The 15,360-nt window shown below is 44.7% G+C and overlaps 4 protein-coding genes across 6 annotated transcripts; 2 read left to right on the forward strand and 2 right to left on the reverse strand.

Annotated features, from left to right (window-relative positions):
* Positions 1-123: 123 nt before the first annotated feature.
* Positions 124-5,057, reverse strand: e4f1 (E4F transcription factor 1). The gene is made up of 14 exons (XM_049744606.2): positions 4,890-5,057; positions 4,549-4,670; positions 4,352-4,427; positions 3,941-4,116; positions 3,734-3,854; positions 3,499-3,651; positions 3,151-3,344; positions 2,862-3,083; positions 2,647-2,746; positions 2,226-2,443; positions 1,778-1,976; positions 1,530-1,711; positions 1,240-1,305; positions 124-842 (listed from the first exon to the last, which is right to left on the reverse strand). Exons 1-14 carry the CDS (start codon positions 4,975-4,977, stop codon positions 465-467), a joined length of 2,295 nt encoding a protein of 764 aa, XP_049600563.1. The 5' UTR covers positions 4,978-5,057; the 3' UTR covers positions 124-464.
* A 157-nt stretch (positions 5,058-5,214) lies between these two features.
* Positions 5,215-9,312, forward strand: narfl (nuclear prelamin A recognition factor-like). 2 transcript variants are annotated; one of them, XM_049744616.2, is made up of 11 exons: positions 5,215-5,363; positions 5,825-5,920; positions 5,990-6,133; positions 6,257-6,386; positions 6,542-6,676; positions 6,837-6,955; positions 7,835-7,964; positions 8,029-8,101; positions 8,166-8,303; positions 8,371-8,528; positions 8,771-9,312. In XM_049744616.2, the coding sequence occupies exons 1-11, from the start codon at positions 5,298-5,300 to the stop codon at positions 9,010-9,012; spliced, it is 1,431 nt and encodes a 476-aa protein (XP_049600573.1). In that variant the 5' UTR covers positions 5,215-5,297; the 3' UTR covers positions 9,013-9,312. The 2 variants fall into 2 exon arrangements, with proteins under 2 accessions (XP_049600573.1, XP_049600574.1); XM_049744617.2 differs by lacking the exon at positions 5,215-5,363 and adding an exon at positions 5,415-5,730.
* Positions 9,313-9,869: 557 nt separating this feature from the next.
* On the reverse strand, positions 9,870-14,497 carry hagh (hydroxyacylglutathione hydrolase). 2 transcript variants are annotated; one of them, XM_049744633.1, is made up of 9 exons: positions 14,352-14,497; positions 13,346-13,530; positions 11,950-12,014; positions 11,707-11,824; positions 11,536-11,644; positions 11,278-11,381; positions 10,985-11,086; positions 10,817-10,896; positions 9,870-10,722 (listed from the first exon to the last, which is right to left on the reverse strand). In XM_049744633.1, the coding sequence occupies exons 2-9, from the start codon at positions 13,448-13,450 to the stop codon at positions 10,623-10,625; spliced, it is 783 nt and encodes a 260-aa protein (XP_049600590.1). In that variant the 5' UTR covers positions 13,451-13,530; positions 14,352-14,497; the 3' UTR covers positions 9,870-10,622. The 2 variants fall into 2 exon arrangements, with proteins under 2 accessions (XP_049600590.1, XP_049600589.1); XM_049744632.2 differs by lacking the exon at positions 14,352-14,497 and adding an exon at positions 13,830-13,995.
* fahd1 (fumarylacetoacetate hydrolase domain containing 1) lies at positions 14,480-15,356 on the forward strand. The gene has a single exon (XM_049744637.1). The coding sequence runs from the start codon at positions 14,480-14,482 to the stop codon at positions 15,140-15,142; it is 663 nt and encodes a 220-aa protein (XP_049600594.1). The 3' UTR covers positions 15,143-15,356.
* The last annotated feature ends 4 nt before the right edge of the window (positions 15,357-15,360 follow it).

The raw sequence follows: 15,360 nt of genomic DNA on the forward strand, positions 1-15,360 counted from the left end.
CATTCTTGCAGATCATTTCTGGTGGCGCTTACGTTGGTTTGGGTGGTACTTGGTGTAAACTGTCGGAGAAACATTGCCATAGTTTTTTTTTTTTACAAAAATAGGTTTTATTTCATGTTGACTAATGAGATAAAAGTGGGCCTGCAAAAAAAAAAAAAAAATAATAATCAAACCATCAGGACTGCCCCAAAAAACTAACATGCTGGGTGAAGGTACGAAAGGCGACAAATCTTATCTCTCGCATTCAGCAAGAATCGAGAGCTGCTTGGTTGACAAAAGAGGTTGAGGACTTCAAAAACATGAATTCTGTTTGCACCAATTTTCAAGATGTCTTCTTCAGTGTCTTTTGCATTAAAAAGGAATCCATTCCGAGCATAAATTAAGTGACAACTTCTGTGCTTTGTTGTTCGAAGAGCTTGGACCTCAGTTGTAGGCGCAGTGGCTCCGATGTGGCGCGTCCCCAATCACACAACGACGGTTTGAATCTCCACCTCTTGTGGCGCGGTGATCACATAGGCCTCCTCGGGCTGCTGCTGCTCCATCAGCTGGATTTGCCCCTGCGCCGTCTCCTCTGCGGTCACCATCGCGACCGTCCCCCGCGCGGTCTCCACAGCTCGGGCCAGCAGTGTGCCGTCGCCGATGGCTGAGGCCAGCGTCATGGCCACCTGCTCCGTCAGGCTGTCAGGGGTGGCGATGGTGATGGTGTCGCCACAGTCCAGGATGGACGCGCCCTCCTCACTCCCGCTCATGTTGCGCAGGATGATCTGGTGACTGCCCGTGCCGCCGGTGCCGTGCGCCTGGCTGACGATCTGCTGCACCACTTTCACAATGTGGTTGCCCATCTGGTGCGAGCAGCGGGAACCGGGTTACGGGGTCATGAGACGGGCAGCTGGAATAACTTTCGCATGCCTACAACTGCGTTGGGAATCACGTGGCCATTCCCTATTTCTGATTATCTGCCTTGAGGGGCGAGTGACCTCGCCTCCATTTGGGATACAAGCTTTGTACGATGGTAGCAAACTCAACTCAGATCATGAATAAATCTTTAAAAATGAAGCTTCATCGATTTAGCTTATGACTAACTTTTTTTTTTTTTTAAATAGTTAAATTAAAATTGGTGTCCATGTTGTTTCGACAGAATATGAAAAGACTTGGAGGCCACTATCCTGCGGATTCCAAACACAGCCAAAAATACGTACGGTCAAGTAGTTCAAAGAATGATGAGCTGCTGGCACTGACCTCATTTTGACTGTCCTGAATGAGCGTAACGCCGTTTTCGTGCACTTCCTCGTCGTCTGTCTGAGTCTGAGCGATATAAGGGAAGAGCATGACCAAAATAGCATGTGGCAATAAATACAATTCTCAAATGCTAGATTTAATGTTCAGTAAACCCCGCTGATTTAAGTCACCATTAAGAGTAAACTATTTGTATGTGTTTTTTTATTGCTCAGATTTTGACTGGTACTTGTGAGTACCTTCCCAAATGAATGAAAAAAAAAAAAAAACACAAACAAAAGTGCACGTCTCACCTTGATGATGTACTCCTGCGTGTCAGCTACCATGGAGGAGAACTCCACCAGCAGCGCGTGAGGATCTTCAGTGATTATAGCCGCAGTAGCCACGTTGTCGCCGGAGAGCTGCTCCTCTGTGACCACCACCTCCTCCACCACCTGCTGCTGCTGCTTGCTGGACTCGTCCTTGTTACAGCCCCCTAGTGGATATCACACCATCTGGATGATCAGGCCCCGTTGACACAAAATTTGCTTCTTGAGCAGACCTTTGGCGCGGATGTGGCGATTGAGAGTGCCGTGTTCGGCGAAGCCCCGACCGCACTTGGGGCACTTGAAAGGCTTTTCGCCGGTGTGGTGGCGAGTGTGTCGCACCAAGGAGCCTTTCTCTCGGAAGCCTCGGAAGCAGAACTGACACACGTATGGTTTCTCCTCGCCGTGGGTCCGTTGATGCACCTGCAGCGCGTTCTAAACCAGGCCGACACATACAGATAAAGGAACTTGTGCCCACAAGAAGGCACCTTGGTATTGGCCGCCCTCGCAAGTACTCGATACATTGAAATAGAGCCAGTTTCAGCCCAATACTGATATCTGGTATCGATACTTGACGATCTCTAAACATTACTAATGTGTACGCCCACTTTTGCACACCGTCTGGAAGTGAAAATGAAGAGTTGAAGGGTGCTGCGTGATTAATCATTGTGGTGGAAGGCTCACCTTGGTCTTGTAGGCTTTCTTGCATCTGGCGCAGTGGTAGGGTCGCTCGTCCGAGTGGGCTCTCATGTGCTCCCGTACGTGTCCGACCGTTTTGTACAGCTTGCCGCACTCGCCGCACTTGTAGCGCCTCTCGGTGACGTGGACTTCCATGTGCTTCTTCAGCAAGTACCCACTCAGGAAGTCCCTTTGGCAGAGGGTGCACTTGAAGGGCTTGTAACCTGCAAATGTGACATTACACATTAATTTGCAAAAAAACGTGCATGACAAGTACGAAGCAATTTACAGGTGGGAGGGAGAAGAGTTTACAAATCCAAAGTATGCAAAGCCATCAACATGAAACAAAAGCATGATGTTTTCATTACCCCCCACCCCCCCCCCTCTCAATTGTGTTTCTGAAGTATATTGTCAAATTGAAACGTACCCAAATGGCCTTTGACATGGAAGCGGAAGTAGTTCAGCCCCTTAAAAGAGCGATCACAGTGTGGACATGTGTACAATTTGGAGACTGTCTGACCCACCTCCTGGAAAAAGAAAATAAGCTTAGTGTGGAAAGGTTTGCCTACAAATGTCTGAAAGCCTAACTTGGTCATCAATTTCATAGCCAAAGAAGAAAAACAGTCCACTTTAGCCACTTACCCGTGCCGCCACTTCTACCAACTCCTCTTTAACTTGGATGTCAGCACCATCTGTGACGGGACACTCAATGACCATTTTATCCAGTTCGTGCGCGGCCTGCGGCACTCGCTCCTCTTCCGTCTTCAGAGCAATGCCGGAGTTGAGGATGGCCTGGCAGATGAGGTTATCACCCGCTGCAGCGGCGGCGGCAAGAGCTTCTGCCTGAGACTGATTCACCATCACCTACGGCGAGAGGCAGAGTTCATGGGCGTTCCTAATGTTGTGAGCGGTGAGTGTCGGTGTCACTCGCCTGCTGCTCCTGCGTTGTGCCATCCACCTCCATGGTAAAGTGAACCTGGTGGATGACCTCTTGAGAGACCGCTTCCACCAAACTGACCACGGCCGTTTGTGCCTCTATCACCTGCTCCTCTGCCGGCTGCTCCTCCACCACCACCACCTCCTGCTGCTGCTGGGCAGTCTCCGTCAGGGTGTCAGTATCAAGTTCTGGATACATGCCAGGCCAAACGCATCTTTCAACTGCATACAGTGGCACCTTGACTTGCCAGTTGCATTTGTTACATAATTCACACTCTATGCTAATGACAGAGTGCAGGCATTGCGGGAGGCAGGGATTTTTCTTTTTTTCTAGTGTGAATACCTTTCTTCCTTCCATCCTTGCTCACCAGAATCTCCTTGCACTGAACAAAGCGGATCTTCTCAGTGCAGGGTGTGAGGGACTTGAGGTGTCTGGTGAGGGCTCCCGACTCTCTGAAGGACTGGCCACACAGCACGCAGTGGTACGGCCGCTCATCTGGACCAAAACACTCGGTCAGGCATCATTTTTTGTTTTTGTTTTGTTTTAGACAAAGAACGCTTTTAAGTCTGGAGCATACCAGAGTGACGGCGGTTGTGACGAATCAAAGACCCTTTAGTGCGGAAGGAGTTGCCGCATAGTTCGCACGCAAAGTTCTTCTGATCGCTATGAGTCTTCATATGAGTTTTCAAGATGTTGATCTGTGAACCCCAACAAAAAGTTTGAGTCTCAATCGCTGCCCATGCTTGGTACCGCCCGTGTAATAAGAGTCTTATTTTTGCCGCACCGTTTTAAAGGTCTTGTCACAGAGGTGGCAACTGTAGCGGCCGTCTCCATTGACTTTGAAAACGGGCTTATCGCCCTCGACAATGTCGGAGTCTTTAGGCGTCTCGGACCCCTGGGATAACTTCAAAGAGGTGATTTTCTTCCTGCATCCTCGTCCCAGCGCGGCAGTGCTTGCGCCTGTTTGCAGAACCAACGTAAGTGGGTCAACTTACAGACAAGACAGCCATAGGGAAAGAAAAATCATCAGAAACACATGGGAGTTACTCACCGCTGCAAACTACAACTACATTACAATAATTAAAACTGAGTATTACCATTTCTCTGAAAATAAGCATTATTGTAACTTTTTTACATGGATTATATGTAAACTTTTGTATATGTACAAAAGTGTGCAAAGAGTGGTTTTGCTTACTGTCATTAGGGCTTGTGCTCTCTGGCTCACTAGCAGCTTCTTGCACCACGTGCGTGTCTTTATTTATAGTCTCAACCTGTTGAAACCATCATGTTACTTCTCAAAGGTGGAATCATTCATCTTTACCGGTAAAGTATGTACAAAGGACAGAAGGAGTTTGCCTCTGGTAATTGAGCCACAACAATTGCTGGCCTTACCGTTTGCTCTTCAACTTGACTTTTAGGCTCACGTCTGCAACTGTGATGCAGCTTGTGTTGTATAAAAGCCTCCAAGGTGGAAAACTCGTTCTGACAGCGCCCACATTTGTGCACGTCCTCATCTGGTAAAACGACCAAACAAGATTAGATTATTTATCATTTAAACAGTAACTTGTGCGAATGTTCATGTGCTCAACAGAAACCGTTTAACAGCGTGTCGCTAACGACTCATTGCTACTAGCTAACTAGCTGCTAACAATGTCGACATTTGAGGGAATTCTTGCTAGGCCCAAACACCAAAGCACAAAGTATAAGGCATGTTTAAAAAATAGGAAACTAACCTTCGTCTCCGAGATTGGTTTTTATGGTGATGGTCTCGCTGCCGTCCTTCGCGTGTTTGTGTGCCGTAAGATTATTTTCGACATTCATGTCGTTCGAGGTCTCCGTCTGTGTCGCAACACGGCCGCGGGGTGGCAAACATGGCGGATTTACGACTCCGTCGTCATAACGACGCGCTCTGCGCATGTACGTGTCCCTAGCAAAAGAGACACCGACTTGGTCGTATTTAGATGGTTGTATTTTTTTTTTTTTTTTAGTGCTTACTACTGTTTTCATTCACCTACAAAATTTTACCGAGTGCACAAATAACAGTAAGCTGGTATGCAGCTTGTTGTACCGGCCGGAAAACTAATCGTTCAAAGTTGTTTACGACATCAAAGTAAACAACGAATCCCTATACGGCAGCAGATATGGCTACTGTTTTTAGTGGTGTGCTGCAGCTGACTGATCTAGACGATTTTATCACGCCGTCTCAGGTGTTGAAATATACATTTTACGTGTTTTCACGCATTATTTTGTTTAGCTATACGGTGCTGCAGTAGCAGAGAAAATGCTTCGTCGATGTTATGTCATTCATAACGTAACACAATGACGCATGTAAATAGCAAATGCCTAATTTTACGCTAAGTAGTGACTGTCAGCAAGCAATATAACAATTTTATGGTAAACCATCGGAATTTTTTTTCACGCATGATTTTGTTTAGCTATACGGTGCTGCAGTAGCAAAGAAAAGGCTTCATCGATGTTATGTCTTTCAAAACGTAACACAATGACGCAGTAAATAGCAAATGTCGCATTTTAAGCCAAGTGGTGACTGTCAGCAAGCTATAAAACAATTTCATGGTAAACCATCGGATTTTTTTTTTTTTTTTGAATCTCCGCTTTGGTCTTCTTGTGTCGATTATTGACAATTAACTCTTGTGTTGCTGTTTTGTAGGAATGTGTCAAACCTGTTAAAATTGAGAAGAAACAGGGCAGGTCTGTTGCCAAAATCCAGATAGAAGATGATGGCAGTTATGTCCAAATCAATCAAGTGAGTATTGAATAATCATTCAGTCTTTTCCCCTTACGTTTTTCTCACAATTGGCTTGCTTGTTTACAGGCTGGGCAGAAGCAGAAGCTTGAGAAAGCAAAGATCACACTGAACGACTGCTTGGCTTGTAGCGGATGCATCACATCGGCCGAGAGTGTCCTCATCACGCAACAGAGCCACGAGGAGCTCTTCAAAGTGCTGCGCAACAACAAGGTCAATAGTGGTGCTGGTGGTGTTGCCCTGATGAGTTGGATTTGTTTCATGGCCAAACGCAATGTAAAATCAAATGAAAGGTCGTCAATCTGTCCCATAACAAAGATAATCATTCTACCACAGGTGAGCGAGACAGAGAAGAAAGTGGTGGTGGTGTCAGTGTCACCTCAGTCCCGAGCGTCCCTTGCCGCCTTCTACGGGCTCAGCAGCAGCCAGGTGGGGAGGAGGCTCACCTCTTTCTTCAAAGGCCTCGGTAAGGAATACGTCACGGTCAGAAAGGTCTTATCTTCTTCCAACCATTATCAGGAGGACTGAGTGAAAAACCTAAACTGTAATATTTAAATATTTACTCATCTTTGACATTTTCGACCAATTCATTTGGAGCTTTTCCCAATGCTGCTTTTGCAGGCGTCCATCACGTGTTTGACACAAGCTTCAGCCGCACTTTCAGCCTGCTGGAGAGCCAGAGAGAGTTTGTGGAGCGTTTCCAAAGGAAGGAGCAAGACAGACGTTCTTTGCCCATGCTGACGTCAGCATGTCCAGGTACACTGCAAAAGCAAACTACAAGCTCATCAGAGATCTCACACCTCTCCTGTTGACATTCCGATTCCATGCAAGTCTCCTGAAGTGTGTAGTCTGAACTGCTGAAGAATGAAGACTGACTTGTGCTGGATTTTTATTGTTTTTTTTCATGTGTGCTTAGGTTGGATCTGCTATGCGGAGAAGACGCACGGAGAGTTTATTCTTCCTTACATCAGCACCACCCGCTCCCCTCAGGCCATGATGGGCTCTCTGGTTAAAGGCTATTTTGCACAGCAACAGGTATAAGACACATACCGTATTGGCCCAAATATAAAACTGTTTTTTGCATTGAAATAAGACTGAAAAAGTGGGGGTCATCTTACATTCGGGGTCTAGGCATTATTACCCATTCACAACAGTAGAAGGCGCCAGATATCTTTAAAGCGAATGCTGATCTTAACTCCCCAGGCCAAAGCGAACCCCTGTCACGAAGAATAAAAATGAAAATAGCGGTAGCACGAAGAAGAAAAATAAAAAATAGCGGTAAGAAAGAAAAGAGAAGAAAATAAGAGAAGACATAACAGAAAACAGAGAAACAGTAGGTTTATTTACATTTCAAAAACCAGAAACCATTCAGTTACAAATGTGATTGCACTTTAGTTTACATATTTAAATGTTCAGATATTAAGATGTGATGGACAGTTTTTGCATGATTTGAATAAGGCAAAATAACATGCTTTTTCTCTTGAATATATTGTTATAATCATTTGTTTCAGATATACTGTAATTATTTTCTGTATAAAAATTAAATATGGTGTTCAAAAAGTCTTTTTTCAAACTTGAGTCTTGAAAAAGAGGGGGTCGTCTTATAATCAGGGTCGCCTTATATTCGGGCCAATACGGTACTTTGAAAAGGAGAAAGCACCTTTGCCCCCCCCAACAAAATACGACAATTTTGGGACTTTGTAAAAATAGTATAAATATTTTTATTATTCTACGATCCATTCAAGTCTATAGCCAGTTGCTCAACACGGCTCTGCTATTTTTACAAATTATTGACTAACCTAAAGTATCAGCTCCACAAACACGTTTTCTTTCTTTTTCTTTGCAAAGCGATGGTTTGACGTGGGCAATATGTAACCTATACTGTATGAAGCTGTATGTCATGTGTGTTATCAGGGCCTGAGCCCACAGCAAATCTACCACGTGGCGGTGATGCCCTGCTTCGATAAGAAACTAGAGGCCTCTAGGCCAGACTTCTACCAGAGCGAAGCTGAGAGCAGAGAAGTGGACTGCGTCATCACATCCGGTACGGTCTCCACTTCCATCATCGTACGTCTCTTGGAACACCATGTCTCTCTTTTCCTTGTTAGGAGAAGTTCAGAAAATGCTGGAAGAGGAAAAGGTGACTCTTAACGAGATGCAAGCTGCACCTCTTGACATGCTGTGAGTTTGAGCGCTTTTGGCGGCAGGTTGACTTTTCATGCTATTGATGTGATTCTCCGTCCAGTTTCAGCAACATGGAAGACGGCGAGTTCCTCAGCCACGCCGGCAGCGGCTCGGGCGGTTACCTCCATCATGTCTTCAGTTACGCGGCCAAGCAGATTTTTGGAGAGGAGGTCAAGGAACTCACCTACAAGACCCTCAGGTGAGCCCTCGAATGCTTTGCGCTCGTATAAGGTGATGGCGGCTCATGGCCGGTGCTGCCACCGCAGGAATAAGGACTTCCAAGAGGTGACGCTGGAGAAGGACGGCGCGGTGGTGCTGAGTTTTGCGTCCACGTATGGCTTCCGCAACATCCTGAACTTGGTGCAGAAACTCAAGAGGGGGAAGTCGCCGTACCACTTTGTGGAGGTCATGGCCTGTCCCTCAGGTTGGCCAAAGTCTCAAAAATCCACAATTACTTCAACATGACCCTATCATTCTGTATATAAAAGTGCAAAGTATTACAGTGCCATAGTATAGTATAAATGACATATTCAATCTTTACCATTGTGAGTTGACGAGCTATCTTATACATGCCTCATTTTGACTTAATGTTTAGTATACTCTATATAGTATATTATGTTTATTGTAATATTACTTTAAGGTCCTTCGTGTTTTGTGAATCTTCAGGTTGTCTTAATGGCGGTGGGCAGCTGAAACCAGGCCCTGGTCAGAACCCAAAGGAGTTCCTCCAGCAGGTGGAGGCACTCTACAAAGCAGAAGCAACCAGAGCGCCGAAAGATGACGTCTGCGTGGCCGAACTCTACCAGTCGTGGCTCGGCAGCATCGGCGAGGAGCGCGCCAGAGAGCTGCTGCACACCAACTACCACGCCGTGGAGAAGATTACCAATGGGCTCACCATGAAATGGTGATGCTGTCCAATTACATGCGACCGCTGCATTTGTGTCCGTTTCAGTGGAAAAAAATAGTAATTTAGTTATGTATATTGGAACAGGATTCGGGAGCATTTTCATTTAATAATTGCACGAATATGTGCAAAGAAAAATGTCTTGTATTTCTGTGGTGGACACATCGTACTTACCTGTGCAGGATGAGAATTTTCCGCGGATTTCCGAATTTTTTTCCGTCGAAAGTATCATTTTTGTGAATCGTTGAGATTTTATATATATATATATATATATATATATATATATATATAAAAATAAATAAAATGCATATATATTTCGGGGAGCGGGCAACGTTAGCCTCGGCGACTCGCGAGCATGATTCGGGAGCATTTCAATAATTACACGAATATATTTTAAGCAAATAAAAATTTGTTTTTACAAAAGGCATATTGTGTCCATATGTGCAAAGAAAAAACGTCTTGTATTTCTGTGGTGGACACATCGTACTTACCTGGCTGTGATTTGTGGAGAGAAAAGACATTTTCCTAAAAGGATTCCCCCAAGCCCAGCAATGAAAGCTTAAGTATTTCTTACCTGTGAGGATGAGCAGGGTCCACAACTAAAGCCAATGACCAAATTCACCAAGCTGGAGATAACATTTACCCTCAACGTGGAGATTCCCGAGGACGCGTTTACTGTGTTGCTAAAACCATACGCCACACATGGTGGTATTTTCGCCGCGGAAGCAGAAAATATGAACTCGAGTTAGACGCGCCGGTGTTTTCACTTCTCGCTACGGCCTTATGCCAACAAATCCAAGTTAGTGCCTTAAAAGGCATGGGCAAGGCAATGTGACCTAAATTAATTTAATGACAAAAACATGTACACAGGTTGTTTTTATTAAGACGATTCCTCTTAGCCCAAGTTCTCGCGAGATTATTGTGATGACGCAGTACATAAGTAAAGCAAATGAACGCGTTCTCCACCAGATTAACACATACATATAAATTAGTTTAGCAGATAATTTTGTTGTTAAGATACACGAAGGACCCAACAGTGTACAATTAGCCTCATGCTCCCTGATACAATTAGATAATTACAAATTTACAATGTAAATACTTATACTTTCGTACTGAAACAAATGTTCAGCCCATCTAACATTTCGTATCTACACAATGAATTGAGCATGAACTGTTCAAATCATGCGTAATCAGATGAACAACTTCCCATTAATTATCGATTGAACGCTAAGTAGAAACATCCCATCTTGGAAATAAAATGTGGTTTCAACAGCTGAATTTGTTTTTGAACATACTACATATTTACAGAACGTACCTAAAAAGACTGAAACTATTTGTTCTTATTTAAAGCAGTTGTTCAATGGCCACATTTTACCCCCCTGGCAGCCGCTTAACAACTCGGGAACGTGAGCTGGGCTTAGACCGTCGTGAGACAGGTTAGTTTTACCCTACTGATAATGTGTCGGCGCAATAGCAATTCTCGTTTTGAAGACAAACTGGGGCTCAGCGTGAGCATTGATGAAGAACGAATGTTGCATCATGTGACTCGCAGACAGTTTCGGTAATGCGGACATATTGCAGTCCTATTAGTGGTTTGAGTGACAGCGGGCAACATCACTCCTTGGGCACTCGGAAGGCGTCCTTCTCTTTACGGAGGCTCCTCATGGCTTCGATGGGATCGGTCTGTTTGACGTGATCTTGTACGGATTTCTCTCTGTATTGAGCGGGGAAGAAAAATGCTGACGGCATTTCCGACCGCTCTCTTTGCTGTGGATGAAATCATCAAAGACTCGGTGCGGTGGACATACTTGACTCTCATGAATGGGTTAAAGGTGAATTCATCAGCCAAAGTGGATGGGATGGTAGGCTCACCATTGCTGCATTTCTCCTGAGGAAACAAGCACAACTTTCGTCACAAATTCGGTGATCATGTGACTGAAGCGATGATTGCTTGTACGCGACAGACAAATAAATACCTTTGCCCATGCCAACTTCTTCTGAATGACCTCGTTGTCTGGCTCGACGTGGCGTGCAAACTTCAGGTTGCCGACAGTGTACTCGTGACCACAGTAGACTCGCTGAAAGAAAGACAAATATTTGTGTGCATGCTCTATTTATGTGTTACGGCCATGCCAAGTAGCACTTGAAGGTTTCTAATGACGACAATGCTCGTTTCATGACATTTTGCAATGTCTGATGACGTTAGGTTTGCGACTTGAACATTTGGGCGCTACAATCCTTCATTAAGCTATGAGTGTTTGAGAGGCACCGTTTCAGAAGGCAGGCGTCCCAGAATTTCAATCAAGGCTTTGTACATTTGCTCCGCGGTCCCCTCAAAGAATTTCCCACAGCCTGAAACAAATAGTGTGTCCCCTGCATGTGGGGAAAAACAAACAAACAAACAAACAAACAAACAAACAAACAAACAAACAAACAAAAATCACCGTTAACATGGCAGGCTGCTGCGATTGCTCAAGTAAGACCGATGATGGAAGTAGCAGCGAAGCAGGCTAACGGGATGTTGTACCTGTGAAGACAGCGGGGGGCTCGGAGCTGTCATCTTTGGTGACATAGTAGCAGATATGGCCGGTGGTGTGGCACGGCGTGAACAGACATTTGACGTTAAGCGAGCCAACCTGAGAACAGAGATGACATCAGAGATGGAGATATTCTGTGCTGCTCGGGTTGATGTTCGTACTTTGAAACTGTTGGCGTGAGAGACTTTCTTTGTTATGGCATCGACGCGTTTGTCTCCTCCGTAGACTTTCAGGCCGGGCATGAGGTTTACCATCTTCTCATTGCCACTAGCGTGATCCCTGAAAACAATGGTGCTCAAATTCAGAAATGAATAATGTTGAATAATGAATGTCAAGTGTTCCTCAAGTCCAATTTTTTATAGCACAAGGGCATTTCCCTCCAGTGTGTTTGCTATGCGGCTTACCAGTGGTGATGGGTGGTCAATACTGTTGTGAGCCTTACGCCATGTTTTCTAACTGCCTCCACAACCTGCAATTAAAAACAGCAAAGGTCAATTTTATATAACACGTATACGGAGAGTTTTGGGGAAACTGGCCTGAACTAGACCAATTCAAGAAACGAGGCTGAGCATATATTACGACGGTGGTTTTTGTTGTTCAGACAGCTCGGATATTCGGATTAAACACTGTGTGTATAGCAGAGATGGGACCAAGTCACACATGTGCAAGTCTCAAGTCTTAACCTTCAAGTCTGAAGTAAGTCCCAAGTCATTTCTTTCTTGGGCAAGTCAAGTCAAGTCAAGTCCAAGTCAAGTCCTTAAATGGGCCAAGTCAAGTCCAAGTCAAGTCACCTTATTATTGCAATTTTACCCGCAGAATCTGATCTTAGTAGTGAAAAGACAAGATATCAGTAACTTTAAGTAACCATCATTGTCCAATGTGTCTAACCTGTTTAAAAAATATGACAATAATTTGGATTTGCACTGTAATTACTGATATTCAGCAAAATACACCATGGAATCAAACAAAAAAGAAATTACCTCATACAATGATTTATTGACAGCTCAATTTAAACAAATGAACGTCTGCCGACAGTGTCTGACACATTTGAGTTGCAAATATGAAAAAAAAATCTGAAAAAAATCTGAAAGAAGAAACACAAAGAGCATTAGAAACGATTTATGTTTCATCTAACTTCTGGAGACACCAGAGCTCTATAAACTTCAGTTTTCAACATTGTCAGAAATGTTTTTGATGCATATCTCGCACTGTGCTGCCCGTCTTTTGCCGTCATAAAAGTAATTGCGATAGCTGAAGGTGATGACTCGCGGTACCGCTCCCGCTGACATGTTTGCGAATGTCTGATATAAAGGGGCGTGATTCTCCAATAAACACGTTGGGTAGGTAGACAGGGCATGACTGATTGATTGACAGGGTAGTGATCCAATCATGACAACGCCATTCTCAGCCTGCGCTCCTACCATGTTATCGATATTTTTTTTAATGTATTATTAATTTTATATTCAAACTGAAAACCTAAACTAAATAACACTGAAGTCATTCAAGTCATCGTACCTCAAGTCAAGTCCCGAGTCTTTAACTTCCAAGTCGAGTCTCAAGTTTTTTCTTTTTTTGTCAAGTCAAGTCACAAGTCATCAAAACAGTGACTCGAGTCGACTCGAGTCCAAGTCACAGTGACTCGAGTCCCCATCTCTGGTGTTTAGAACACAACTTGTATTCAAGTATGCTTCATTCAAAAAAATAATACATATATTCTCCCTGTGACTGAAGGTGATCGGAGAAGGCCTCACTGACCCTGAGCAAAGTTTAAACTCAACTCAACTACAAATTATGACAGACCTTCACAGGTTCCACGGGGTCAACGATTGCTGCTTCTTTGGTGTCCGTGTCGATGAGCAGGTACATGTAGTTGTCAGTGAGAGCTGGCAGAAGTTCAATCTTCATGTTGGCTTGCTCCACCACTGACGTATTTTTCACGGTGTCGTGCAGGAGAGCCGCTGCTTGGGCCTTGACTTCCACAGGTGCTTCGGAATCGGGACAACGCACGAGTCAATCATTGACACTAGGTTAACCTTAAATGACGTGTGTCCACGTGAAGCACGCTGTTTTCTGCACCTATTTGATACCTCATCTTCAACAACAATGTGAAGACGATAATTGTGTGTGTGTATGTGTGTGTAAGAGACAGTAACTGACTGGAGACCAGCTGTGTTCATGTAAGAACTCGTCTTCACCATGTGTCATAAAACGAAAAAATGTGTCGTAATGCAACGACAATTTAAGACGATAAGCACCACAAAACTGCCGAGTGCGACAACTTTACCAAGTTTTAAAGCTGTGGCCGCTCCTACTAGAGTGCAGGCACTCCCTACGAGTGATTTCAGTAACATTCCAAAATGCAGAAAACCTATCAGTTAGCGGTGAGCAAAAAGTTTGGTTGCGGTTCAGTTCCGGTTTCGTCGCCACTCACCTCGCAGACTCTACCAATCAAATTCGGGGGAGTGGATGGGGGAACGTGTCAAACGCTTTTTATTTTTTTATTCATTTAAACAACAAAATCCACCATAACATTTGTGTGGTTGTCATTTAAAGACATAATATAGTTATCACGACATCACAACAGAAAACGTTAGGTTTTAGTTCATTTCCGTATCGTCGCCATTCGCTTACTTACTCGACCAATCACATTCGGGAGAGCGGTCAGCAGTGTGTGTTGCGATTTATGCAAGCAATAAAAACACTCAATGTGTATTTCTTACGTATACGATTGTGTGTTTTGCTTCATTTTTTTGTTAAATAAAACAAAGGCAGCACTATACAATTTTTTTATATACAAATTACTTACAATCTGTCCCTTACGACTCGCCGTAGCTTAACGTTCACAGTTGCATAGGGTGTCGGTCAAAGGTAACTTAAACTCGTGCACACTGTTCGAAAACTGCGGCATTTGACATTTTTCCAGTTTTTCCAACAATGTCGGCAGGAAATATATCCCGATTTTGGGAATGGGGAAGGAAGATCATTTGCGTGGGCAGAAACTACGCGGAGCACGCCAAAGAGCTGAAAAACGCCGTCCCCACGGAACCGGTGCTGTTCTTGAAGCCGCCTTCCGCCTACGTCCGGGAGGGCTCCCCTATCCTAGTGCCCTTCTACTCCAGCAACCTGCACCACGAGGTGGAGCTCGGTGTTGTGATCGGCAAGGGGGGCGCGGCCATCCCACAGTCTACCGCTATGGACCACGTAGCCGGCTACGCGCTGTGCTTGGACATGACGGCCCGGGACGTGCAGGACGAGTGCAAGTCCAAAGGTCTTCCCTGGACGCTGGCCAAGGCTTTCGACACCTCTTGCCCGGTGAGCGAATTCATCCCCAAGGAACGCATCCCCGAGCCGGGCAACGTCAATCTGTGGTTGAAAGTCAATGAGCAGCTGAGGCAGAGTGGCTGCACCTCCCACATGATCTTCTCCATCCCCTACCTCGTCAGCTACATCAGCGACTTCATCACCCTGGATGAGGGCGACCTGATCCTCACCGGGACCCCTAAAGGGGTGTCGGCCGTTCAGGAGCACGACGAGCTACGGGCAGGCATCGATGGAGTCCTCACGATGACTTTCAGAGTTGAGAGGAAAGCTCACTAGCGGTGGTCAACTGAATAAAAACTCAACAGAAAGTTGTTCAAATTATGACTGAGGGGCGAATTTTAAGGAGGTAGATTGAGGTCAAACGTTTTGTACTTGAAAAAACAAAACTCGTACTTTGAGAAAAAAAAAACCTTGAATCTGAAAATAAACGTGCTGAGTTTAAAATTTGATAAATAAAACAATGTAATAAAATAAAAATACTTGTTTGATAGTTT

The sequence above is a fragment of the Syngnathus scovelli genome, chromosome 16 (genome assembly GCF_024217435.2).
Source record: "Syngnathus scovelli strain Florida chromosome 16, RoL_Ssco_1.2, whole genome shotgun sequence".
Taxonomy (NCBI): Eukaryota; Metazoa; Chordata; class Actinopteri; order Syngnathiformes; family Syngnathidae; genus Syngnathus; species Syngnathus scovelli.

What these genes read in the sequence shown, in the direction of transcription:
- hagh (XM_049744632.2), bottom strand. Translation starts at nt 13,896, where the DNA reads ATGTTACTGAAATCACTCGTAGGGAGTGCCTGCACTCTAGTAGGAGCG. An exon ending in GGCCACAGCTTTAAAACTTG is followed by an intron (nt 13,531 to 13,829) that starts GTAAAGTTGTCG and finishes CCGATTCCGAAG; the next exon opens with CACCTGTGGAAGTCAAGGCC. An exon ending in GACGCCTGCCTTCTGAAACG is followed by an intron (nt 11,087 to 11,277) that starts GTGCCTCTCAAA and finishes TCTTTCTTTCAG; the next exon opens with CGAGTCTACTGTGGTCACGA.
- fahd1 (XM_049744637.1), top strand. Translation starts at nt 14,480, where the DNA reads ATGTCGGCAGGAAATATATCCCGATTTTGGGAATGGGGAAGGAAGATC.
- e4f1 (XM_049744606.2), bottom strand. Translation starts at nt 4,977, where the DNA reads ATGAATGTCGAAAATAATCTTACGGCACACAAACACGCGAAGGACGGC. An exon ending in AACCAATCTCGGAGACGAAG is followed by an intron (nt 4,671 to 4,889) that starts GTTAGTTTCCTA and finishes TCGTTTTACCAG; the next exon opens with ATGAGGACGTGCACAAATGT. An exon ending in CGCAGGAGTACATCATCAAG is followed by an intron (nt 1,306 to 1,529) that starts GTGAGACGTGCA and finishes TATATCGCTCAG; the next exon opens with ACTCAGACAGACGACGAGGA.
- narfl (XM_049744616.2), top strand. Translation starts at nt 5,298, where the DNA reads ATGGCTACTGTTTTTAGTGGTGTGCTGCAGCTGACTGATCTAGACGAT. An exon ending in GCTGACGTCAGCATGTCCAG is followed by an intron (nt 6,677 to 6,836) that starts GTACACTGCAAA and finishes ATGTGTGCTTAG; the next exon opens with GTTGGATCTGCTATGCGGAG. An exon ending in GCTGCACCTCTTGACATGCT is followed by an intron (nt 8,102 to 8,165) that starts GTGAGTTTGAGC and finishes TTCTCCGTCCAG; the next exon opens with TTTCAGCAACATGGAAGACG.